The sequence below is a fragment of the Phytophthora sojae genome, assembly GCF_000149755.1.
Source record: "Phytophthora sojae unplaced genomic scaffold PHYSOscaffold_8, whole genome shotgun sequence".
NCBI lineage: Eukaryota > Oomycota > Peronosporomycetes > Peronosporales > Peronosporaceae > Phytophthora > Phytophthora sojae.
In genome coordinates this window covers 547,443-566,485 of record NW_009258122.1, presented here as the reverse complement: position 1 = coordinate 566,485, position 19,043 = coordinate 547,443, and the positions used below count along the sequence as shown (strand labels likewise).

Here is a 19,043-nt window from a genome sequence, read left to right as displayed (position 1 = left end):
GTTGGCCTCCGGACATCGTGGGGCTCTCGTACTGTACGTGGGTTCTACGTACTGTATCGTATCCTCGTATAGTACACGGCCCATGTATTATATCGGGTAACATGGAATACAATGGATTCGAAGCCAGGGACATATGCACTGTACAAAAACTGACATGAGTCAATACATATTACTGTACATGTATTATATATGGGGTAAGCAGCTTGCCGTAACCTTACACTACAATGTGCTGAGTGCATGTATGGATTGTGCTTTGCTCCAATTTTGTCTAAACGAAGGCGTGAATCGTTGTTTTGTTTTAACTTCTTCGTAACTCGCTGTCTTGCCATAACCCAACGACCCTCGATTCGATGGTATTGGATGCCATGCTGTAGCTTAGACTTTGGCTATCGTTGGGATGACACATTTGCTACTGTTAATCCACGATTTCCGAGTAAGTCAAGCTTGAATCGAGCTTTTCGCTCGTGCATCGGAGGGCAAGTCGCTACTCAATGATTGTTCTAGGAGTTGGCGTTAAATTAGCGAGCCTAATCGACTGACCGAATTAGTGAAGTGCACAAGTATCTGCATGTACCGTAGTGCAGTGCAGTACAGCGCAGCAAAGAAACCAGTTTATTAATGGATTACGGACTTTGCTCCGCTACAAAGGAAAGCTACGAAGTGAAAGTCGATTACACGTACCGTATGCGCATCTCGATCAGATAATAATTCAAATGATCCATTAATTTTACATTCATTATTTTTCATTGTACATGTACTTACAGTAGGGGGTTTCAAAGTTACTGTAGCGAATTTTTTGGAAAATCTTTGGCTAATTATTGGTCGTTAGCTGTAGCCGAATCTGTATTGAATATTTCATGGTTGACCTGTTTTACGTAGCACGCGTATAACGCGATGATAGATGACATAGAACATGAATAATGCATCAGAACGTTGACGAATTTTAAAACAATACACGACCACGTCGTTGTGGCAAAAGAAAGTTTTATTTTGCCGTGATTGCAGGCTAAGTACTTCGAGGTATTACTATGCTTCATAAAGTAAACTATACAAGTATGCGCTAAGAATATCCTCACCCCTTCTCTCACTTTTGCCCGCTCGACACCGTAGTGTTTTCCAAATAAATCGCAGAAACTCAAAGAACTGTATCGAACGACCGCATCGACATTGACCTGGAGCGATGCTGCGTGAAGCAGGCGCGGGGGAGGGTAATAGTTTGAACAGGACATTATGCGATCAGGCGCCAACTGAAGTGGTTATGCCATTGATACCCGCAAAAGTTACTTGGATCAACCTTTTGAGTATCACCGCTAGTTTCCGAGCCGCTGCAATCGAAAAAGTAAACTGTCGTGCCGCTTATTAAAAAGGTGAAAGCGTCCCAAAGAGGGGATTTGCCACCAAACAGTTTGTTTGTTTGTTTTGTTTTGTTTTTGAATTGAGGATCATTATTGTCGCTTTGCTAATAAACCAAGCAGTTTCCACACATCATCAGGTTCGCTCATCTTGGATTGCGCGACTTGCCATAGAAGCCCGACATCTTCGATGTCGCTAACGTGTCCAGCTGGTACTTAGATTACCACAGTTCGGATGGACTGATGATGCTGCCTCAGCATCATCGTATCCCGCCTGCCTACAGTTCATGTGAAACAATTGGCGGGAATTGGCGGGAACCCGGGTACCCATCGGGTCCCGATTCGGGACCCCGGTTCCCGCAAAACTACCGGTGTTCGATGATCAAATGTATTGTACATGTAGTGTTGATCTATGACCTACGTATAGGTAGCTTAAGCTCGGTAGGAAAATATGTAGAAACGGAAGGTCAATTCATTTTCGCTCTCGTCTTGTGTCTCTCCATGAAAATCCAGACGATTGCCTGGTACGGCGGCAGAGTGCTCTCCGGCCTCATCGCTAATCTCGTGCTCGTGTAAGATGGACTTGTGCATGATAAGGTATGTTATTCTGGTCTATTCAGTACCGGTGACAGATTTTGTGGGTAGTCTTTTGCCGACAGCACTTGGGTTTGATGGTTAAAATTGTTCATGAGTCTTCGGGAGCGCCGCCAATAGATGCACATGGACGAGGAAAACGTGTGGACACATCCGCCGATGACTCGGAGGGTCCGACGGCGACGGGAGAGCCGGCAGCAGCCGGGCTCTAGATATACCAATGGCTGGTCAGGGAGACCCAAGTATACTGAGATCAAGTCAATCGGAACCCGGGAGTAATCCGTCTGATGAGAGGCACCAACGAGCACAAGGAGACCGACATGACGACGACCAGCAAGAAGGCCGAAGTCATCCTGGGAAGTGACAATTACTTCCACTGGGAGTTCGCGATGCGTATGACGCTCGCGAGGAAGGGGCTGCTGGCGCACGTCCAAGTGGTGAAGGACCCGACGGAGATGACGGAGGCCTGGATGCTCAACGACATGAAGGCGCTCGGTCTGATCGCTCAAGGCGTGGCTGTGGAACACCACACGAAGATTCGGTCGGCGACGTCGGCTATCCAAGCTTGGAATACACTACGCGAGTTCTACTACGGGACGACGATGCATAATCGGGTCGCGATGACTCGTCGGCTCCACGAGTTCAAGATGGAGGACGGTGCGACGATGGCGAAGCACCTGGACATGTTCGACAAGCTCATCGTGGGCCTGTAGACGCTTGGAGAGCCCCTCGATGACTCCCGACAACTCGTCATCCTGCTGAGCAGCTTGCCGGCGGAGTACGAGTTGATCGCATCCATCGTCGAGAACTCGAAGGACGTGACCCTCATCGAGGTGAAGGAGAAGCTGCTCAAGGAGTACGAGCGGCAGGAGAAGAAGGAGACCACGGAGCGCGCGTTGAAGGCTACCTCATTCGGAGGTAGGGGCCAGAACGGGAAGTTCGGCAAGGGCGGCAAGGCATTCGGCCGCAAGCGCAACGGCGGACGAAAGGTCGGTGGCTTCAAGGGCAAGTGCTTCAACTGTGACCAAGTGGGCCACATAAAGCGGGACTGCCCGGAAAAGGCAAATAGAGACACCGCCGAAGACTCGGTGTTCGCTGTGGCGGAGAATCCACCAGCGGGTTGGCTGATCGATAGTGGGGCGACGGCTCACATGACGCCTCACCGCGATGACTTGTTCGAGTACAACGAGTCGTCGGCGGACATATATGTGACAATCGCGGACGGGAAGAAGACCCGCGTGGCAGGGAAAGGGTCGGTGTGCCTAACGGGCATCGACGGCAAGCGCATCAAGATGGTGGAGGTGCTCCACATCCCCGGACTCGACCGGCGACTACTCTCGGTTGGGTGGTTGGCTGAACGCGGCATGAGTGTCGAGTTCCAGCGGAAGTCGTGCGTCATCTGGGACAAGACGAAGGCGATCGCTTCGGGGAAGAAGGTCGGCAAGGCGTACTTGCTGGACTGCCAGCAGGACATGGCGCACTACACCGAGTACTCGGGAGTCGACGGAAAGTGGGAGCTATGGCACGCTCGTATGGGACACTTGAACGGAGACGCTATGGCGAAGACCCGCGAGGCGACGGACGGTCTCCCGACGACTCAACAGCAGACGAAGACCCTGTGCTGAGGATGCATGAAGGGCAAGCAGACGGTCGCACATTTCCCGTCGCGGTCGACGTCGGCGACGACTCGACCGCTGGAACTGGTTCATACGGACGTGATGGGTCCTATGAAGACGAAGTCCAAGGGCGGAGCGAGGTATGTTCTCACCTTTGTCGACGACTACTCGCGACACGTCGTGGCGTACTTCTTGACCAAGATGAGCGAGGTCGTGACCAAGTTCAAGTCGTTCATGAAGCTGTACGAGAACCAGTGGGGGCAGCGCATTAAATGCCTGCGCTCGGTCAACGGCACTGAGTTCGTGAACACGCCGATGACTGAGATCTGCCGGGTGAATGGGATTATGCATCAGAAGACGGTCCCGTATAGCCCCAGCAGAATGGCGTGGCGGAGCAGATGAACCGCACGATCATGGAGAAGGCTCGAAGCATGCTACACTATAAGGGCGTGGTTTCGATATGGTGGGCAGAGGCGGTCAGCACTGCTGTCTATCTGATCAACCGGTCGACGAACAGCATGCACCCGACCAAGACTCCGTACGAGTTGACGTTCAAGTCGAAGCCTCGGCTGGACCATCTTCGAGTCTTCGGGTCGATTGGTTACGCCCATGTCGACAAGTCGCGACGCACCAAGTTGGAGCCGAAGAGCTTCAAATGTATGTTTCTTGGGTACGCCGACGACTCAAAAAGCTACCGAGTGTACGACTTGGAGTCGAACAAGGTGAAGGTGTCCAAGTCGGTGAAGCTGGACGAGCGCGAGGTGAACGGCATCTACGACACGTCGCCCAGCGAGAACTCGCCGATCATTGAGTTGACGGAAGATGCCGAGGATGCGGCACTGCCCGAGGAGATACAACGACCTGCCGCCGACGAGCCGATGGAATCAGTGGAAGAGACCGTCGAGGACACGGAGATGCATGAGGTGGAGACGTCGGAGCCATCCATGCAGGAGCTGACAACGTACCGACGACTCGCGAGACCGGTATTGAATGATGACATGGTCTTCCACCCCGAGCCGGAACGGACCCGGCGCGCCCGAGAACCGGTACTACTACTTGGAGATGGTTCCGCAGACGGTGAGGAGTCGAAAGAAGATGGTCCCGATGACTCGGACAACGATGATCACTTCTGGCCACCGTCTCCAAAGCGACCCAGGGTGGACGAAGACAGCCTATTGGCTGAGGCGGTGCTGGCCTACGCCGCAGACGTCGGCGATGCCAATGACGCACCCACCACGTATCAGCAGGCCATGCAGAGCGACGAGTCGTCGGAGTGGGTGAAGGCAATGAATGCGGAGCTCAAGGCACACGCGGACAACGCATCATGGACGCTGGTCCGTCGGACACCGAGTGCTCGACCGATCGGTTGTCGCTGGGTGTTCGCAAAGAAACGCGACGAGCACGGCCGAGTCATCAGGTATAAGGCCCGCCTGGTGGCGAAAGGGTTTAAGCAGAAGTATGGCGTGGACTTCTTCGAGATGTACTCGCCCGTGGCCAACATGAACTCGATCCGAGTGGTGTTGTCGGTTGTGGTGGCCGAGGCGTACATCACCGAGCAGCTGGATGCGGACACCGCCTTTCTCAACAGCGGGCTGGTGGAGCGCGTCTACATGGAGGTACCCTACGGAATCATCAACGCGAAGAACATGATGTGTCGGCTGCAGAAGGCGATCTATGGTCTGAAGCAGGCGGCAAATGCCTGGCATAAGACCATCCACCGAGTCTTCGTGGGCATCGGATTTCGGAGCTGCGGCGGTGACCAGTGTATATACGTCAAGGGCGAGAAGGGCAGGTTCGTGTACGTTTGCCTGTACGTGGACGATATGATCATCGCAGCCAAGACGAGCAGCGAGATCCAGGAAGTCAAGGTGGCGCTCAAGAATGCGTTTAAGATGAAGGAGTTGGGCGAGGCCAAGTTCATTCTCGGTATGGAGATCGACCATGACTCATCGCGAAGACTCTCATGATCAAGCAGACTCGATACATTGATGATGTGGTGAAGCGGTTCAACCAGCAGGACGCCAAGGTGGTGGTGAACCCGTGCGAGTCGGGCATGAAGTTGTCGAAGACTCAGTCGCCGATGACTCAGAAGGAACGTGAGGAAATGCAGGCGAAGCCCTACCGAGCACTCATTGGCTGTTTGCTGTACATTACAACGTGCACCAGACCTGATGTGGCGTACATCGTGACCCAGTTGTCGCGCTTCCTCGAGAACCCCGGGCAGCAGCACTGGAAGGCTGCCATCCGCGTGCTCAGGTACCTGAAGAGCACCCAAGACACCGGCATCGCCTACAATGGGAACGCGAAGAAGGTCGAGGTGACAGCGTACACCGACGCCGACTGGGGCAGCAATCTCGACGACCGACGCTCGGTGTCGGGCATCATGGTGGTGATTAGCGGGGCGCCGGTGGTCTTCAAGTCGAAGTACCAGCGCACGGTGGCGCTCAGCTCGGCGGAGGCCGAGTACATGGCGCTGAGCCTGTGCACGCAGGAGGTGCTGTGGACCCGCGCCATGCTCAAGGACATGGGTCACGAGCAAGTGGGAGCTACCCAAGTATGGGAGGACAACTAGGGCGCAATCGCCCTCGCAAACAACGCTGGGTACAACGCGAGGACCAAGCACGTGGACATCAAGCATCACTTCATCCGCGAAAATGTGTCCCGAGGACTCATCGTCGTCAACTACGTGCCGACGGAGGACCAGCTCGCGGACATGCTTACCAAGGCGTTGGGGACGAAGAGGCTCAAGTACCTGATCAGCGCAAGCGGAATCGTCGGGACGGCCGTGCAGCATTAGCGACGAGTGGGAGTGTTCATGAGTCTTCGGGAGCGCCGCCAATAGATGCACATGGACGAGGATAACGTGTGGACACATCCGCCGATGACTCGGAGGGTCCGACGGCGACGGGAGAGCCGGCGGCAGCCGGGCTCTGGATATACCAATGGCTGGTCACGGAGACCCAAGTATACTGAGATCAAGTCAATCGGAACCCGGGAGTAATCCGTCTGATGAGGGGCACCAACGAGCACAAGGCGAACAAGAAGGAAAGCAGGAGGGGAAGACTAGAGAGTAGTTTGAGAGACGATAACATTTAATCTCACTTCGGAATTTGCCCCCTCAACCACAAGCTACAAACCAACAAAAATTGCCCCGACGGTACCAATATGGGGGCCTAAGATTAAATAAATAATTCGCGATTTGGTCGGTGTCATTTGCGGGAACCGGGCGCTTCAGCCGCAAATCAACTCCATCCCAAAGTGTGGATTTGCAAACTGAGCTAGTCTGTAGGATTTCACTTCGTTAAGCACCAAAAGATAACCTACTCCTTGATAGTGCTGCTACTAAGAGAAGAAGATGTGTTCGATTACCGATTTATCTGACCTCTCAATTTATGTGAACTAGGATGCTAATTACTCGACAACAGTGCGGAACACCACACCAGAGCGGGATGTTGAGTGTAGTTGTACATGCCGAAGCTTGAATCTGTTGTCATGTCTGCTGATGAAGTCGCCTAAATGTTTGGAGTACCGCAGCCGTTGTAAAAGAGAGTTGAACTTGGTTTGATCCTCGGAGTTTGATAGTCTTAGGAGCCGCCGATAGTTGGAGCTGAATGTGCTGTAAATGGTTGATATCGCTGTTTCAAGGGGTTCCGGTCCTCCATCCTCGAAACAAACTTTGTTCCTCTCAGTCCATTGGCGGTGAAGTGCTGCGCATCTCACTATATTCCATAGGCAAAGCACTGCCTCTCTGTGATGGGACCATGCTGACCGAATTTCCTGCTTGTGCGGAAGTACCATGGAAGTCCAACTGATGCCTCCTACGAAAAAGATGCTCCAGTCCTTCCAGAGGGCTTTCCAGATTTCGTTTGAGTGGTGGCACTCGAGGAAAAGGTGCTGCGCAGTTTCGATAGCTGTGCAGCCGTAGTCACGGCACTGCTGAACGTTTGGTATCTGGTGCGCTAGAAACCAGAATCGAGACCTTACAGGTAACAGTCGGTATGCAATCCTCATTTGCAAGTCATCCTGCACAGGTAGGAGTACTTGCCGCTGTTTCTTGCAAAATTGGACAAATTTTGTGACATCAGACGCACTTGTATCTTGTAAGTCACGACAGATAGGATGTTCGTCACGTTCTTGAGATTTGGGGCAGAAGAGTAGTTTTAGGGTCGAGCGTTGAAGGATAGTGCTGCTACTAAGTACCTCGATGTAATCTGAAAAGATCTTTCATTTTTTTGTTTCTTAGACTTAAAACTCAATCTCAAGATTTTAACCTTGCGTTGCTTGTTTTTCGTCGGTGGCTGTTTGGTGCGGCCCCAGACAAGGCCATCACATGCGTGGTAGGAAAGGCGACCGTATGTGTATTCTATCAATTGATACGTGTTGCTGTGCGATTGCGTCCGTCATTGCTGCCCAGCGTGCGCCCCCTGCTAGATGGCGTAAGATGTATTATATAATATGTAGCGTCAAGCCGCTGCCTGTCATACTTGCCACAGCTTCTCGATGTAAATGCGATTCTTTTGAACACGCCTCTACTCTCCATGACGGCGGCAGACATCTTCTTTTAAAGAAGATGTCTTTTAAAAAAGCGTCTATGAAGGAAGTGATTATTTTTGTTTGCGCCTCAATAAGCGAGTTCGCATCTGATGAATTTGGCGGTTGTCAACTCCGAGCGGAATTGTTGTCTTCGAGGTAATGAATGCTTGAGGATAGCAACAGACCATCGTTTTGATTGCAATAGTGCGTATGAAGGCAACATGCAGCTATTTTTCTTGCATTTGGATAAAAAGATGGTGAGACTATCAAGGACAAGAACAACACGCTCAATATGAAGCGTGCGCTACGTCAAAGAGTGTTCCAGCAGTGTTCAGGTGAAAGCTAGATGATTGGGGGGGGTACGAACGGCACACAGCGCTCCACTAAATATGCAATACTAGTACCCGTTCCGTGTTTGATGCTGCTCTGCGCCTACGCCTTGTCGACTGGAACAGCGAACGCCGAGGGCGAGCTCGAAGCCGACGCTGACATTGGGGCATCAAACAGACGCGACACAATCTGGTCGATCTCTTTCAGCGACTTGCCGTACTTGACGAGCACGAGGATGAAGTCCTGGCGCTCCTTGCCGACGAGAACGTCACGTCGGTCCGGGGCCGCCTGCACTTGGGTCGTGGGGGCAGCGGCCACGGTGCGGGGCTCCAGGATGCGCCAGCTCTCCCAGTGTAGGCGGTTGTGGTTCGCGCACTTGGCGACGCAGCAGTCGTCGCACTGGAGGACGTTGCCCGTGTGGCACGACACGAAGAAGAGCGCGCAGCTGGCGTCCGTCTCCATGGTGAAGAGCTCCCAGTCGCCCGGTTCCTTCGGGTCGAAGACGCACTCGCCCGACGCGCGCACCTGCAGGTAGCGGCCGTTGCGCGCGCATTGGATGGCCACTTTGTCGTCGCGCACTCGACGCAGCACGAGCTGCTCGTACACGTCGCGGCTGTCTTCGAGGCAGCGCGCCTTGGAGGATCCGAGCGGGTTCTGCAGGTTCTTGCGCTTGGACAGCGACTGCAGGATGACGGGCACGTCGAACGGAATCTCGGACAGGTCCATGGCTGCAGGTGTTGAGGAGAAGCGGAAGGAGAAGCTGGAATGATCACGCCCCCTAAAGATTGCCGGTTAAAATAGTAATGGTAACAGAAATTACTACTACCGTAGTATGATGAAATGAGGAGTAATATCAATGTAAGAAATACTACTACGAGTTCCAGACATCGTTGCTAGACGAGGCCTTAATCGCTTTCGAATATCCGACGTGGTTGCGGCTCCCACAGCCAGTCTGGAAACATGATCTGCTCGCGGGTCATGGCGTCCACATCCACCGTAATTGGTTTAGAAGGAAACGAGAGCGCCGTCATGTTGGCGTACAGCTTCGTGTTGCCATCAAAGCACTCGTCGGTGTTGATGTACTTCGTTCCAACTGTGGTGTAGTCCGCGTCAAAGTCGCTGCAAGAAGAGGTCGGGTAGGTTGCAATAGTCAGCGAGTTGCCAAAGCTGGGGGAGATCTTGAAGTATGTATCGTCGGTGAAACTTGGGTGGGATTTTCCGTCCGCTTTGTAAACAACAGCCCCTCTCTTCACCACGCAGTTTGTTCCATCGATATAGTTCTCCATAACCAGATACGGCACTCCGTCGAATACTGAGTTAGCGTGGGTCACAGCTTTGCCGATGCACTCACGGTATTCGTAGAGTGTAGTACCTCCCGCAAATACTTTCGTGCAAGTTGGTGTTCCAGAGGTCACGCAAGACAGATCGTTTGACACGACAGTCTGCACAGGAACTCCAGCACATGAGTTTTTTAATCAAAAATCACGACTGCTGTCATCAGTCCCGAGGTAGGAAGTGTCTCTAAACCGCCAACCGAAAACGCCTTGGCGCAGCCATACCAGCTGTCGCAATGGTCGCTCGCAAAACAGGTCCCCGACAAGAGCTGACGCTTGCTCACTGTCGTGCTGGAATCCATAGTGCCACAGTACTGGTCACTGTACGTAGTGATCTCTGCCGTGCTCTCAGCGGTGAGCATGACTTTGAAGCTTGTCGCATCGTCCGTATTCGAGTGACAGGAGCCGTCTGCAGTGTATACCGTCACGTTCGAATACCCTTTGCAGTCAGAGCTGTCCCATTCTCGCATGATTAAATACTGCGTGAAGTTGCCAAATGTGTTCATCGTGTAAGTATCGTAGTCGTCACTCGTGCAGCTCGAAACAGAGTAGAGTGACGAGCCGTCACGGCCACACTCCGACTTCGCGGGATCCTGAAACCCGCCAATACAGTCGAACCCACGCGTAAATGTGAGCTTCACCGGCGTCCCCGAACATGAGCTTTCATCGTAGACTGCAACAACCACTGCGTCTGTCGTGCCGGGCCCTCTAACGTCGATTCTCGTTCTGTTGATGCAGTTGCTTCCCGTGTTTCCCATGACCTCCGACCACGGAACTTGCGTATTCCACGAAACCTCCGTACAATCCGGATCACTGTAGGCGGTGTACGTTAACAGCGAGTGGTCGAGCGAGATACTTGAACTCGCAGTGCCCAAACGGTTCGTGTGGCATTTCCAGCTTGCTTCACTCAGACGGTAGGCTTCGGCTTCATCCAGCGTGCTGTCATATCCACACCACCTCGCACTTTCTATTCGTATCGAAGCGTTGTTGAGAGCTTTCTACTTGATAGTAGTCCACGCAGTCGGACACGGAGTAGCCCGCTCTATCCGATTTGCACACGGGGTTATCGCGGTCTTTCTGGGGCACGCAGGCCAGGTCTTGCCGCATGCGCAACGATGTCGCGGGTGCAGTGCACGAATCGTCGTCATACATTGTCAACGTTGTCACCTGACTCTGCGCATCAACGACCACGGCTCTTAGCGCGATCGCAACGATATACCATAGGATCCACATGGCTGCCTTGGACGAAATGATGAAAGCTGCTCTGTTCGGGAGGAAAAGATCGCGTCCCTCTTGAAGGGGCGCCCCCATGAAGCCGGTACTTGAAGTCCAATTTTGTCCTTACATCGTTTTTTTTTCTGGCACCCTTTGGTCATAGTGACTTGTCAAGTGAGTCAATCAACAGAGCCAACAACACTATCAACCACCTTTTTCTGATGCTCCTGAAGTTCTTGGTAACTCCAGCGTTCCACTTCGCTCAGGAACGGATCCTTGATCTGCTTGTCCAATTCATGAACGCCCTGCAACTCTTCAATAACTGCAGCTCCGCAGAACGGCACATACGTTTCCGAGTACCCTCCTTCATGAGCGAACACAATCCGCCCTCCGCACAGCCGCTTGGCCGCTTCAACCAGTTCACGAGCCATGAACCGAAACACGTTGCTGCTCAGAATCATCGCCGCCAACGGGTCCGCATACGACGCGTCAAACCCCGACGAAACCAGGACGAAATCCGGTTTAAACTTGTCCAACGCCGGCACCACGACGTTCTTGAACGCATATTCGTACGCCCCCGAGCCAGACCCTGGCGGCAAGGGAACGTTGATATTGAACCCTTCACCCTTTCCATCTCCTCTCTCCGTAATAGCCCCACTGTCCGCCGGATAATTGTTGTCTTGGTGCAGCGACACAAACAACACATTATCGTCCTCATAGAACGCCTCCTGCGTTCCATTCCCATGGTGGACGTCGTAGTCCACAATGGCGATTCTCCTGATCTGCGTCGGGTACGCGTCCAACAAGTGCTTTGCCGTGATGGCTACATTGTTAAGCAGACAGAAGCCCATGCCGCGATCTTTCACGGCGTGATGTCCAGGTGGACGTGTAAGAGCGTAGGCTCTGTCCACCCGGCCGTCCATCACAGCGTCCGCCGCTGCGATGACCCCTCCAGCCGACAGCCGCGCGACGTCAAAGGCGAACTGGGAGAACGGCGCTTCTTCCCCGGCGTTGCCGCCTTCTTCCCGGGCTGAGGCTCGCTCCAGTTCCTCCAGGTAGCGACGCGTGTGCACGCGCTCCAGTTGCGCATTTGTGGCGACTTGGGGCTTGACGATCTCCAGCTGCTCCAACAGACCGGACACCGCCAGCAGCGAGTGGAAGCGGCGCTTGGTCTCGGGCGACTCCCAGTGGCGGAACGGCTCCACCAAGGCCGAGTACTGGACGCTCCAGGGCCGATGCCACAGGTAGCGCTCGTCGAAGACGTAGCCGACCTTCATTCCTCTTCCGCAAAATGCGCACTTGAACCCCTCAAGATCGTTCTGGTGTACCCTACACGAAATACATAACGTCTACACAATCCATTGAACACCGCACAATTTGACTGGCAACAATGCTGTCGATCCGTGCGCTGGTGTCGCGCAGCTCTCGCGGCGTGCTGGGGGCTTCGCAGCGCTTCTCCGCCCGTCGTCATGTAGCTGCGTTGTCTGCACATCCGTTGGTGTCTTTCTCGCCCGCTACTTCCGTCTGTGGGCGTCGCAATTGCTCCTCGAGCGACTCGTCCAAGCCCGCAGACCATGCTCATGCCTTTTCCGACGCCGAGAAGCCCAAGCTGACGGTGGATCAGATCCTGAACCACGTGTCCATCATGGAGCAGTGGACGTGCAGCGGCTGCGGCATCGAGCTGCAGTACGAAGAGCCCAAGCAGGTCGGGTACTTCCCCAAGCAGCTGCTGAGCAACGTGCACGACCTCAAGGAGCTCAAGCGCCTGCGCTGCGAGCGCTGCTTCCAGATGACGCAGTACGGCAAGATCTCGGATACCAAGATGCCGTACCAGGAGTACGAGAAACGCGTCATGGAGCTGCGCAGCAAGGACATGCTCATGATCCAGCTCGTGGACATCCTCGACATCTCCGGCAGTCTGCTGCCCAAGGCGCGCCACATCTTCGGCAAGAAGCCGGTTATGCTCGTGGTGAACAAAGGAGACCTGGTGCCCACCAAGTCGGGCATTCGCAGGCTCATGAGGAGGATCAAGCAAGAGGCCAAGTAAGGAGTTGGCTGTTGGAGGTGTGTCGTTGTAGTAGTGGAGACTTATGCTGGCATTGTTTTGTGTGTTGCAGGGATGCGGGCATTGACAACTTGATCTCGATCTACTTGATTAGCGCCATGAAGCGCATTGGCATGAAGGAGATCGTGGAGGATGTGGCCAAGTACCGCGAGGGTCGCGACATTTGCGTCGTGGGCGCGGCCAACGTGGGCAAATCGACGTTCCTCAACTCGTTCCTGTCGCACCTTGTGGACCGCAAGTGGCAGCACAACCACCGCAAGTACATGAAGATGGCCGAGGTGCCGTTGTCCGAGTTGGAGAACGACGAGACGGCCACGATGCTCAACATCGACGATGAGTTGCTGGCCGAGGCGAAGGCAGAAAAGGAGAAGCAGACGGCAGTGGAGGGTGAGACGACGGTTGTGACTCCGCACGGAGAGCTGTACGTGGCTCCTGGCGAGGACCCGGAAATGGTGGAAATTAGCGCGGAGGAAGAGCGTGAAATGACCACGTCGCCGCTGCCCGGCACCACTCTGGCCGTCCAGCATCTGCCAGTCATGGTGCGTAATGAGGTGTTCAACATCCTCGACACACCAGGCTTGATCACAGACACGAAGCGCCAAAAGCTGGTTGAAGTGCTTGCACTCGACGGCGCCGCCAAGTTGAAGAATGTGTTCCCGACCAAGCAGTTGCCGGTAATCCATCCATGCAGTCGATTGCTGGGCCCGCCAGTGTATTAACTTGTGTGCATTGTTATTCTGTAGGTGACCACCTATCGTGTCCGTCCGGGTCGCAGCTTGTTCCTTGGTGCGCTCGCGCGTTTCGACTATGAGACTCTCGGAAACGACAACGACAAGAACATGCTGCTACTGTCGTGGTATGGCGTGCTGCCTGGACACCTCACGAACACTGAGCGTAAGTGTGCTTCGAACTCGCCATCGTTCTTGATCAAACGTGTGACTAACGGGGAAACGCCATGACTGAATTTCCCTTCTTGCTTGTAGGCGCCGAGGACACATTCGTGAAGCACGCCGGTGGCATCCTCTCCCCGCCTCGCGGCCTTGATGCGATGAGCTTCACCGGACCGCTGACTCTCTCACAGAACGTGTACCTGAAGGACTACGTGCTCGACAGCGTGCTGACCAAGTCCAAGCACAAGAAGCCCAAGCGCACGACGGTCGTGGAGCTGGAGGTGCCAGGCTTCGGGTGGCTCTCCGTCACCGCCGTGGACCTCGACGGCACCGCAGCGTCACAAAAGACGCTGAACCAGGGCAAGATCTCGGTCCACACTTGCCGCGGGCTCTCGGTCGTGCCGCGCTCGCCACTTTTCCCATACGAGCTGTCCGACTCGAAGAGTACGACTTGGAAGCGCTAGGACGGCAGGTAGGTAGGCCAGGCAGACAGCCCATTGCATTGCAGAGCGGCCGTTGATCATCTTGATAGAAGCACAGCATAATTTCATATCACAATTGGTTTTCCTAGTTGCGGCTGGCCAACGAGATCACTTCATCTGGCTATAGGCAACGCCTACAGCCCTATCTCCCGAACATTACAGTCGTTGCGAATGATGGAGACTGTCTCCTTTACCAACGCGCCATCTCCACTTGCGGCTCAAGTACAGGCACAATCCATTCCGCCCGCTACGTCAGAGCTCCACCGTAATTCACCATGGCAGGCTGGAGCTTCCCGTCTCCTCCGAGTCTTCCAGTGTCCCTCGCCAAGTTCGCACGGCGCACCAGCAAGAGCACAGCAGCCAGTGCAAGCACCGATGGCGCTACTTCTCAGAAGACGTCGAGTTTCAAGCTGTACGCCAACTTGGTCAGCCAGCCCAGTCGCGCAGGTAAGAAGAGAGTCAACATTATCCATAGGATAGGATGCGTGCTTTACCGCCATCCAGCGCTCCTAACAGTCCTTGGTGCCGTGTATGCAGTCGCATGGGCACTGAAGGTTAAATGTGCCGACTACGAGTTCGTGAACGTGGACTTCGACGGCGACTTTATCAAGTCGGACGAGTTCAAGGCGTGGAATCCCAATGCACTCGTGCCGGTGATCCGCGACGGAGACTTCTCGCTCTTCGAAGGGTATGAACAAATGCTTGCATGGTATTGGAGACCATGGTCTAACTCGTGAACTGTTGTGCTGCTTCCAGCACTGCCATCTTGACGTACGCGTCCACGAAGTTCGGCTGGTCGGACTTATACCCGACAGACATGAAGACACGCGCCAAGGTGGACCAGTTCTTGAGTTGGCACCACACCAACACCAGGCTCTTCACACTGCAAATTGTGCGGCCAGCAGTAAACAAGGCGCGCGGCAAGGCATCGCCGTCGGACTTTGCGATCCTGGGCAAGACAGACGCCCTTATCGAAAAGGAGATGACGCTGCTGGAGACGTTCCTCGACAAGGACTACATCGCTCACACGGACGCACCGACGGTCGCTGACTACATCGCGTACTGCGAGATCGACCAGCTAGAGATGATGGGGTACGACTTTACCAAGTATCCCAAGGCGACAGCATGGATCGAGCGCATGAAGGTTCGTACCCGGTTTCTCTTTTCTTGCAGACTGGCATCGTGACTGACGATCTCCTGTTCTTGTTGTCATCGACAGCAAATCCCCTTCCACGACGAAGTGCGCGAAGAGCTGGACAAGTTCTTGACGGACGCGGGCGTCCGCGCCGACACCAAGAAGCCTTAAAAGCCCCAGGACAATAGCATTGACACGTAGTCGCACAGCAGGAGTCTTGCATATGAATGTACCTCCATCTAGAGAGCTCATATTCCAGCTGCACACATCTTGTCTTGAAGCTGCAGCACAATTATAGCCCTCTGCTCTCTCGCGAAGCGGAGTCCCCACCCACCCTCTAACGGCTTCCAGCGCACACTCTACCGGTGCAAGTCCTACCTTGTCCGGAGCCTTATGTAAGCAGACCTCGCAGCGTCATCTTGCCCTGCCCGCCGATCTGTGCGACAGCATAGGGTCTCTGATAGGCAAGCCCCGTCATCCGGTCAGAGACCAGGCTCAAAGCGATCCACAGATGGCGGCATGTGTGATCCGTGTAGGAGGGAGGATCTATTCACGTCGACAGCGGAAGCAAGCTCACTCTTCAATCCGCAGTCCAAGACTCAAGCAACCCCCTCCTCCTCCTTCACCATGACCCTCAAGCTGTACGCCAACCTCATCAGCCAGCCGTCGCGCGCCGTCGCCTGGGTGCTCAAGGTCAAGGGCGTGGACCACGAGCTCGTGCCCTGCAACCCGGGCAGCGACTTCTTCAAGTCGGACGAGTTCAAGGCCATCAACCCCAACCGCCTCGTGCCCGCCATCAAGGACGGCGACTTCGTGCTCACCGAGGGCATGGCCATCCTGCAGTACCTGGGCGACAAGTACGACTGGACCGGCCCCAAGGACCTGTACCCCAAGGACCTCAAGGTGCGCGCCAAGGTGAACGAGTTCCTGCACTGGCACCACACCAACACCCGCCTCTTCACGATCAACATCGTGCGCCCGGAGATCTCCAAGAAGCTCAACGCCGCCACGCCCAAGGACCTCGCGGCGCTCGAGGGTAAGGACGCGCTCATCGAGAAGGAGTTCTCGCTGCTCGAGACCTTCCTGGTCAACGACTACATCGCGCACACCGACTTCCCCACCATCGCCGACTACACGGCCTACACGGAGATCGACCAGCTCGAGCTCATGGGCTACGACTTCTCCAAGTACCCCAGGGTGTCTGCCTGGATTGCCCGCATGAAGACGCAGCCCTTCAACGAGGAGATCCACGTGCCGCTGGTGGGATTCATCAAGCAGTTCGGCCTGTAAAGCAGCAGCGATAGCGCTCGATAGGTAGTATGGAGTGTCAATAAAGCGTTCTTCCTCGTTAATCTCCGTCCTGCTGCGCGTACCTCGCTGCCCCATGTTATGCCTCTGCAGGGCAGAGTCTGCACTCAGAGGAAGGTGTTGACCCTGGATACTGAGTTGCAGATCCCAAGGTATCATCAGTGACGTCAGCAACAGGCATCGATGGGATACGGTGACAAGTTCTCATCGCTTGTTGCACTGGGGCTGGTAGGATAGTTTCCAAATTGATAAACTCACTAACTAAAGGTGGCAATCGACTGCAGAGTGGTGCAGCTCACCTTGCTTCTCTGCAATCAGCCGAGATTCACCTCGTGTATGCACGGACAAAATTGGGTGTGTTGCGGATTCACCGCTCCTTCTTGGATTCGCTGGTGCTACGGTTTGCCAAGCAGCTTTGGAACCCGCGCTCGAGTTCCTCACGGTCGAAGCCCTGTCCGATAAGTACAAGACGCGAGACCCGCGGCTCGCCGGCCTCCCAGGGCGACCCAGGGGCGATGGTGTAAGTGTCAAGCACCCCCTGCACGACACAGCGGCGATCTTCAGCGTCCCCTGTCACGGACAACACTCCCTTCACTCGCAGGACGTCAGCTCCCTTGACGTATTTCGTAACCACCTCGGACAGCCACTCGCCGAAAGCCGCAACGTCGACATCGCGCTTGACCTCAAAGTGGACCGTACTGATTCCGCCAGTATGCTGTCCTCGCGCCCAAACATCCTTGTTGCCTCCATTAGCACCATTGTTCTGCGCATTGAAACGCACTGCGTCGAACGTCTTCACGTTCAAGATCCTGTCCAAGTCCACGTTGGCGTTCACGCAGCTGCAGAGCTTTGCTTCTTCGTTCATCCCGGCCAGCGTCTTCTCCAGCCTCTTGCACTCCTCCTTCGTCGCCACATCCACCTTGTTCATCATCAAAATGTCCGCATACAGCGCTTGTCGCTGCAGCTCAATGGGGAATTCATACACATCCTTCTCCTGCTTCCAGTACCTCTGCGTGGCCTTGGCGTCCACCATCGTAACAATGGCGTCCAGGCGGAATCTCGACGCTCTTAGTCTCAAGAACGTCTCAATGATCGGACCCGGGTCTGCGAGCCCCGTCGTCTCCACCACCAGGTAGTCGAAGCTCTGCTCCTGCACCAGCTGCAACAAGTAGTCCAGGATGCGTTCCAGCTCGTCTCCGCCTCTGCCTTTGCCTCCTCGAGCCGCGCAGCACATGCAGCCGTTCTGCAGCACGTAGATGCCGTCGCCCTCCTCCTTGCCACCAGCCTGTAGCAGCGTGTGGTCGATGCTGACGGCTCCCAGCTCGTTCTCCAGCACCATGATCTTGTACGGCAGCTTGTCCTCGGTCAGCAGGATTCTGTTGAGCAGTGTGGTCTTCCCGGCGCCTAAGAAGCCCGTTAAAATGGTCACCGGGACCGGAGGAGCGCGCGTCTCCGTGGATTTAGCGGCCAATTGCTCCGTTTTGCGCTGGATGCGGCGTTCGCGACGCATTTGCATGTACCAGGCCACCGCGTTGGCTAGCGCGACGGAGAAGAGCAAGAGCGCGGCAACCACGACGCCCAGAAGAGTCCAGAAACCGCGAGGAGAGAGAGAAGGCGGGTCAGCAACAGGCGAGTGGTACAGAGCCTCCTCGTAGCCCGCAGGGGCTCCGGCAGAAGCCGTCGCGGCCATGGAGAGAGCGAGCAGCATGGGACGAGTATCCTGAGTGCGGATGATGCCACTCATTATTGGCCGGAAAGGCCTGCGAGAGATGATATTGAAGGAGTGATTGTGCCTTAGTGAAAGGCAGATAAGAAGCCCTTGAAATCGGATGCAGAACCGGACAACGACAACCGCACTAAGACAAGCGCGATGCCGGGCGTCTTGCTTCCTCTACGACTCCGACACCCAGAGCCGCTGTGACGGGCGTGACATCAGACTGTAAGTGTACAGAGCTCTGAGCCCGGCATGACGCCTCGAGGTAGCGGCTTACCTCCGGTCCGTGTTAACCGTTGCGGGGGGCTGCTCCCGTCCGCACGATCCAAGATCGTTCAACCACCAGGGGACGCTCTGCGCCCTTTGGAGGAAGATTTGGGATTTTGCCTGGTTAATGAAGGTGCCTCCCAGTCCACAGTTAGCCGAGTTCGAGGTGAATCAATTGGAGGCTGATGAAGTTAAGCTGGGTCGGCGT

At 54.8% G+C, this 19,043-nt stretch overlaps 5 protein-coding genes across 5 annotated transcripts; 2 read left to right on the top strand and 3 right to left on the bottom strand.

Moving 5' to 3' along the window:
• Nucleotides 1–8,419: 8,419 nt before the first annotated feature.
• PHYSODRAFT_287075 (hypothetical protein) lies at nt 8,420–9,176 on the bottom strand. Its single transcript, XM_009534955.1, has one exon. It carries the CDS (start codon nt 9,149–9,151, stop codon nt 8,528–8,530), a length of 624 nt encoding a protein of 207 aa, XP_009533250.1. The 5' UTR covers nt 9,152–9,176; the 3' UTR covers nt 8,420–8,527.
• Nucleotides 9,177–9,330: 154 nt separating this feature from the next.
• Nucleotides 9,331–10,517, bottom strand: PHYSODRAFT_519020 (hypothetical protein; the record flags this gene model as incomplete). Its single annotated transcript, XM_009534954.1, has 2 exons — nt 9,331–9,867; nt 10,044–10,517. 2 exons carry the CDS (start codon nt 10,515–10,517, stop codon nt 9,331–9,333), a joined length of 1,011 nt encoding a protein of 336 aa, XP_009533249.1.
• A 636-nt stretch (nt 10,518–11,153) lies between these two features.
• On the bottom strand, nt 11,154–12,251 carry PHYSODRAFT_261835 (hypothetical protein; the record flags this gene model as incomplete). Its single annotated transcript, XM_009534953.1, has 1 exon — nt 11,154–12,251. The coding sequence occupies one exon, from the start codon at nt 12,249–12,251 to the stop codon at nt 11,154–11,156; it is 1,098 nt and encodes a 365-aa protein (XP_009533248.1).
• A 368-nt stretch (nt 12,252–12,619) lies between these two features.
• On the top strand, nt 12,620–14,393 carry PHYSODRAFT_518854 (hypothetical protein; the record flags this gene model as incomplete). Its single annotated transcript, XM_009534952.1, has 4 exons — nt 12,620–13,017; nt 13,092–13,713; nt 13,783–13,933; nt 14,023–14,393. 4 exons carry the CDS (start codon nt 12,620–12,622, stop codon nt 14,391–14,393), a joined length of 1,542 nt encoding a protein of 513 aa, XP_009533247.1.
• A 2-nt stretch (nt 14,394–14,395) lies between these two features.
• PHYSODRAFT_287073 (hypothetical protein) lies at nt 14,396–18,030 on the top strand. The gene has a single exon (XM_009534951.1). The coding sequence runs from the start codon at nt 16,066–16,068 to the stop codon at nt 16,834–16,836; it is 771 nt and encodes a 256-aa protein (XP_009533246.1). The 5' UTR covers nt 14,396–16,065; the 3' UTR covers nt 16,837–18,030.
• The last annotated feature ends 1,013 nt before the right edge of the window (nt 18,031–19,043 follow it).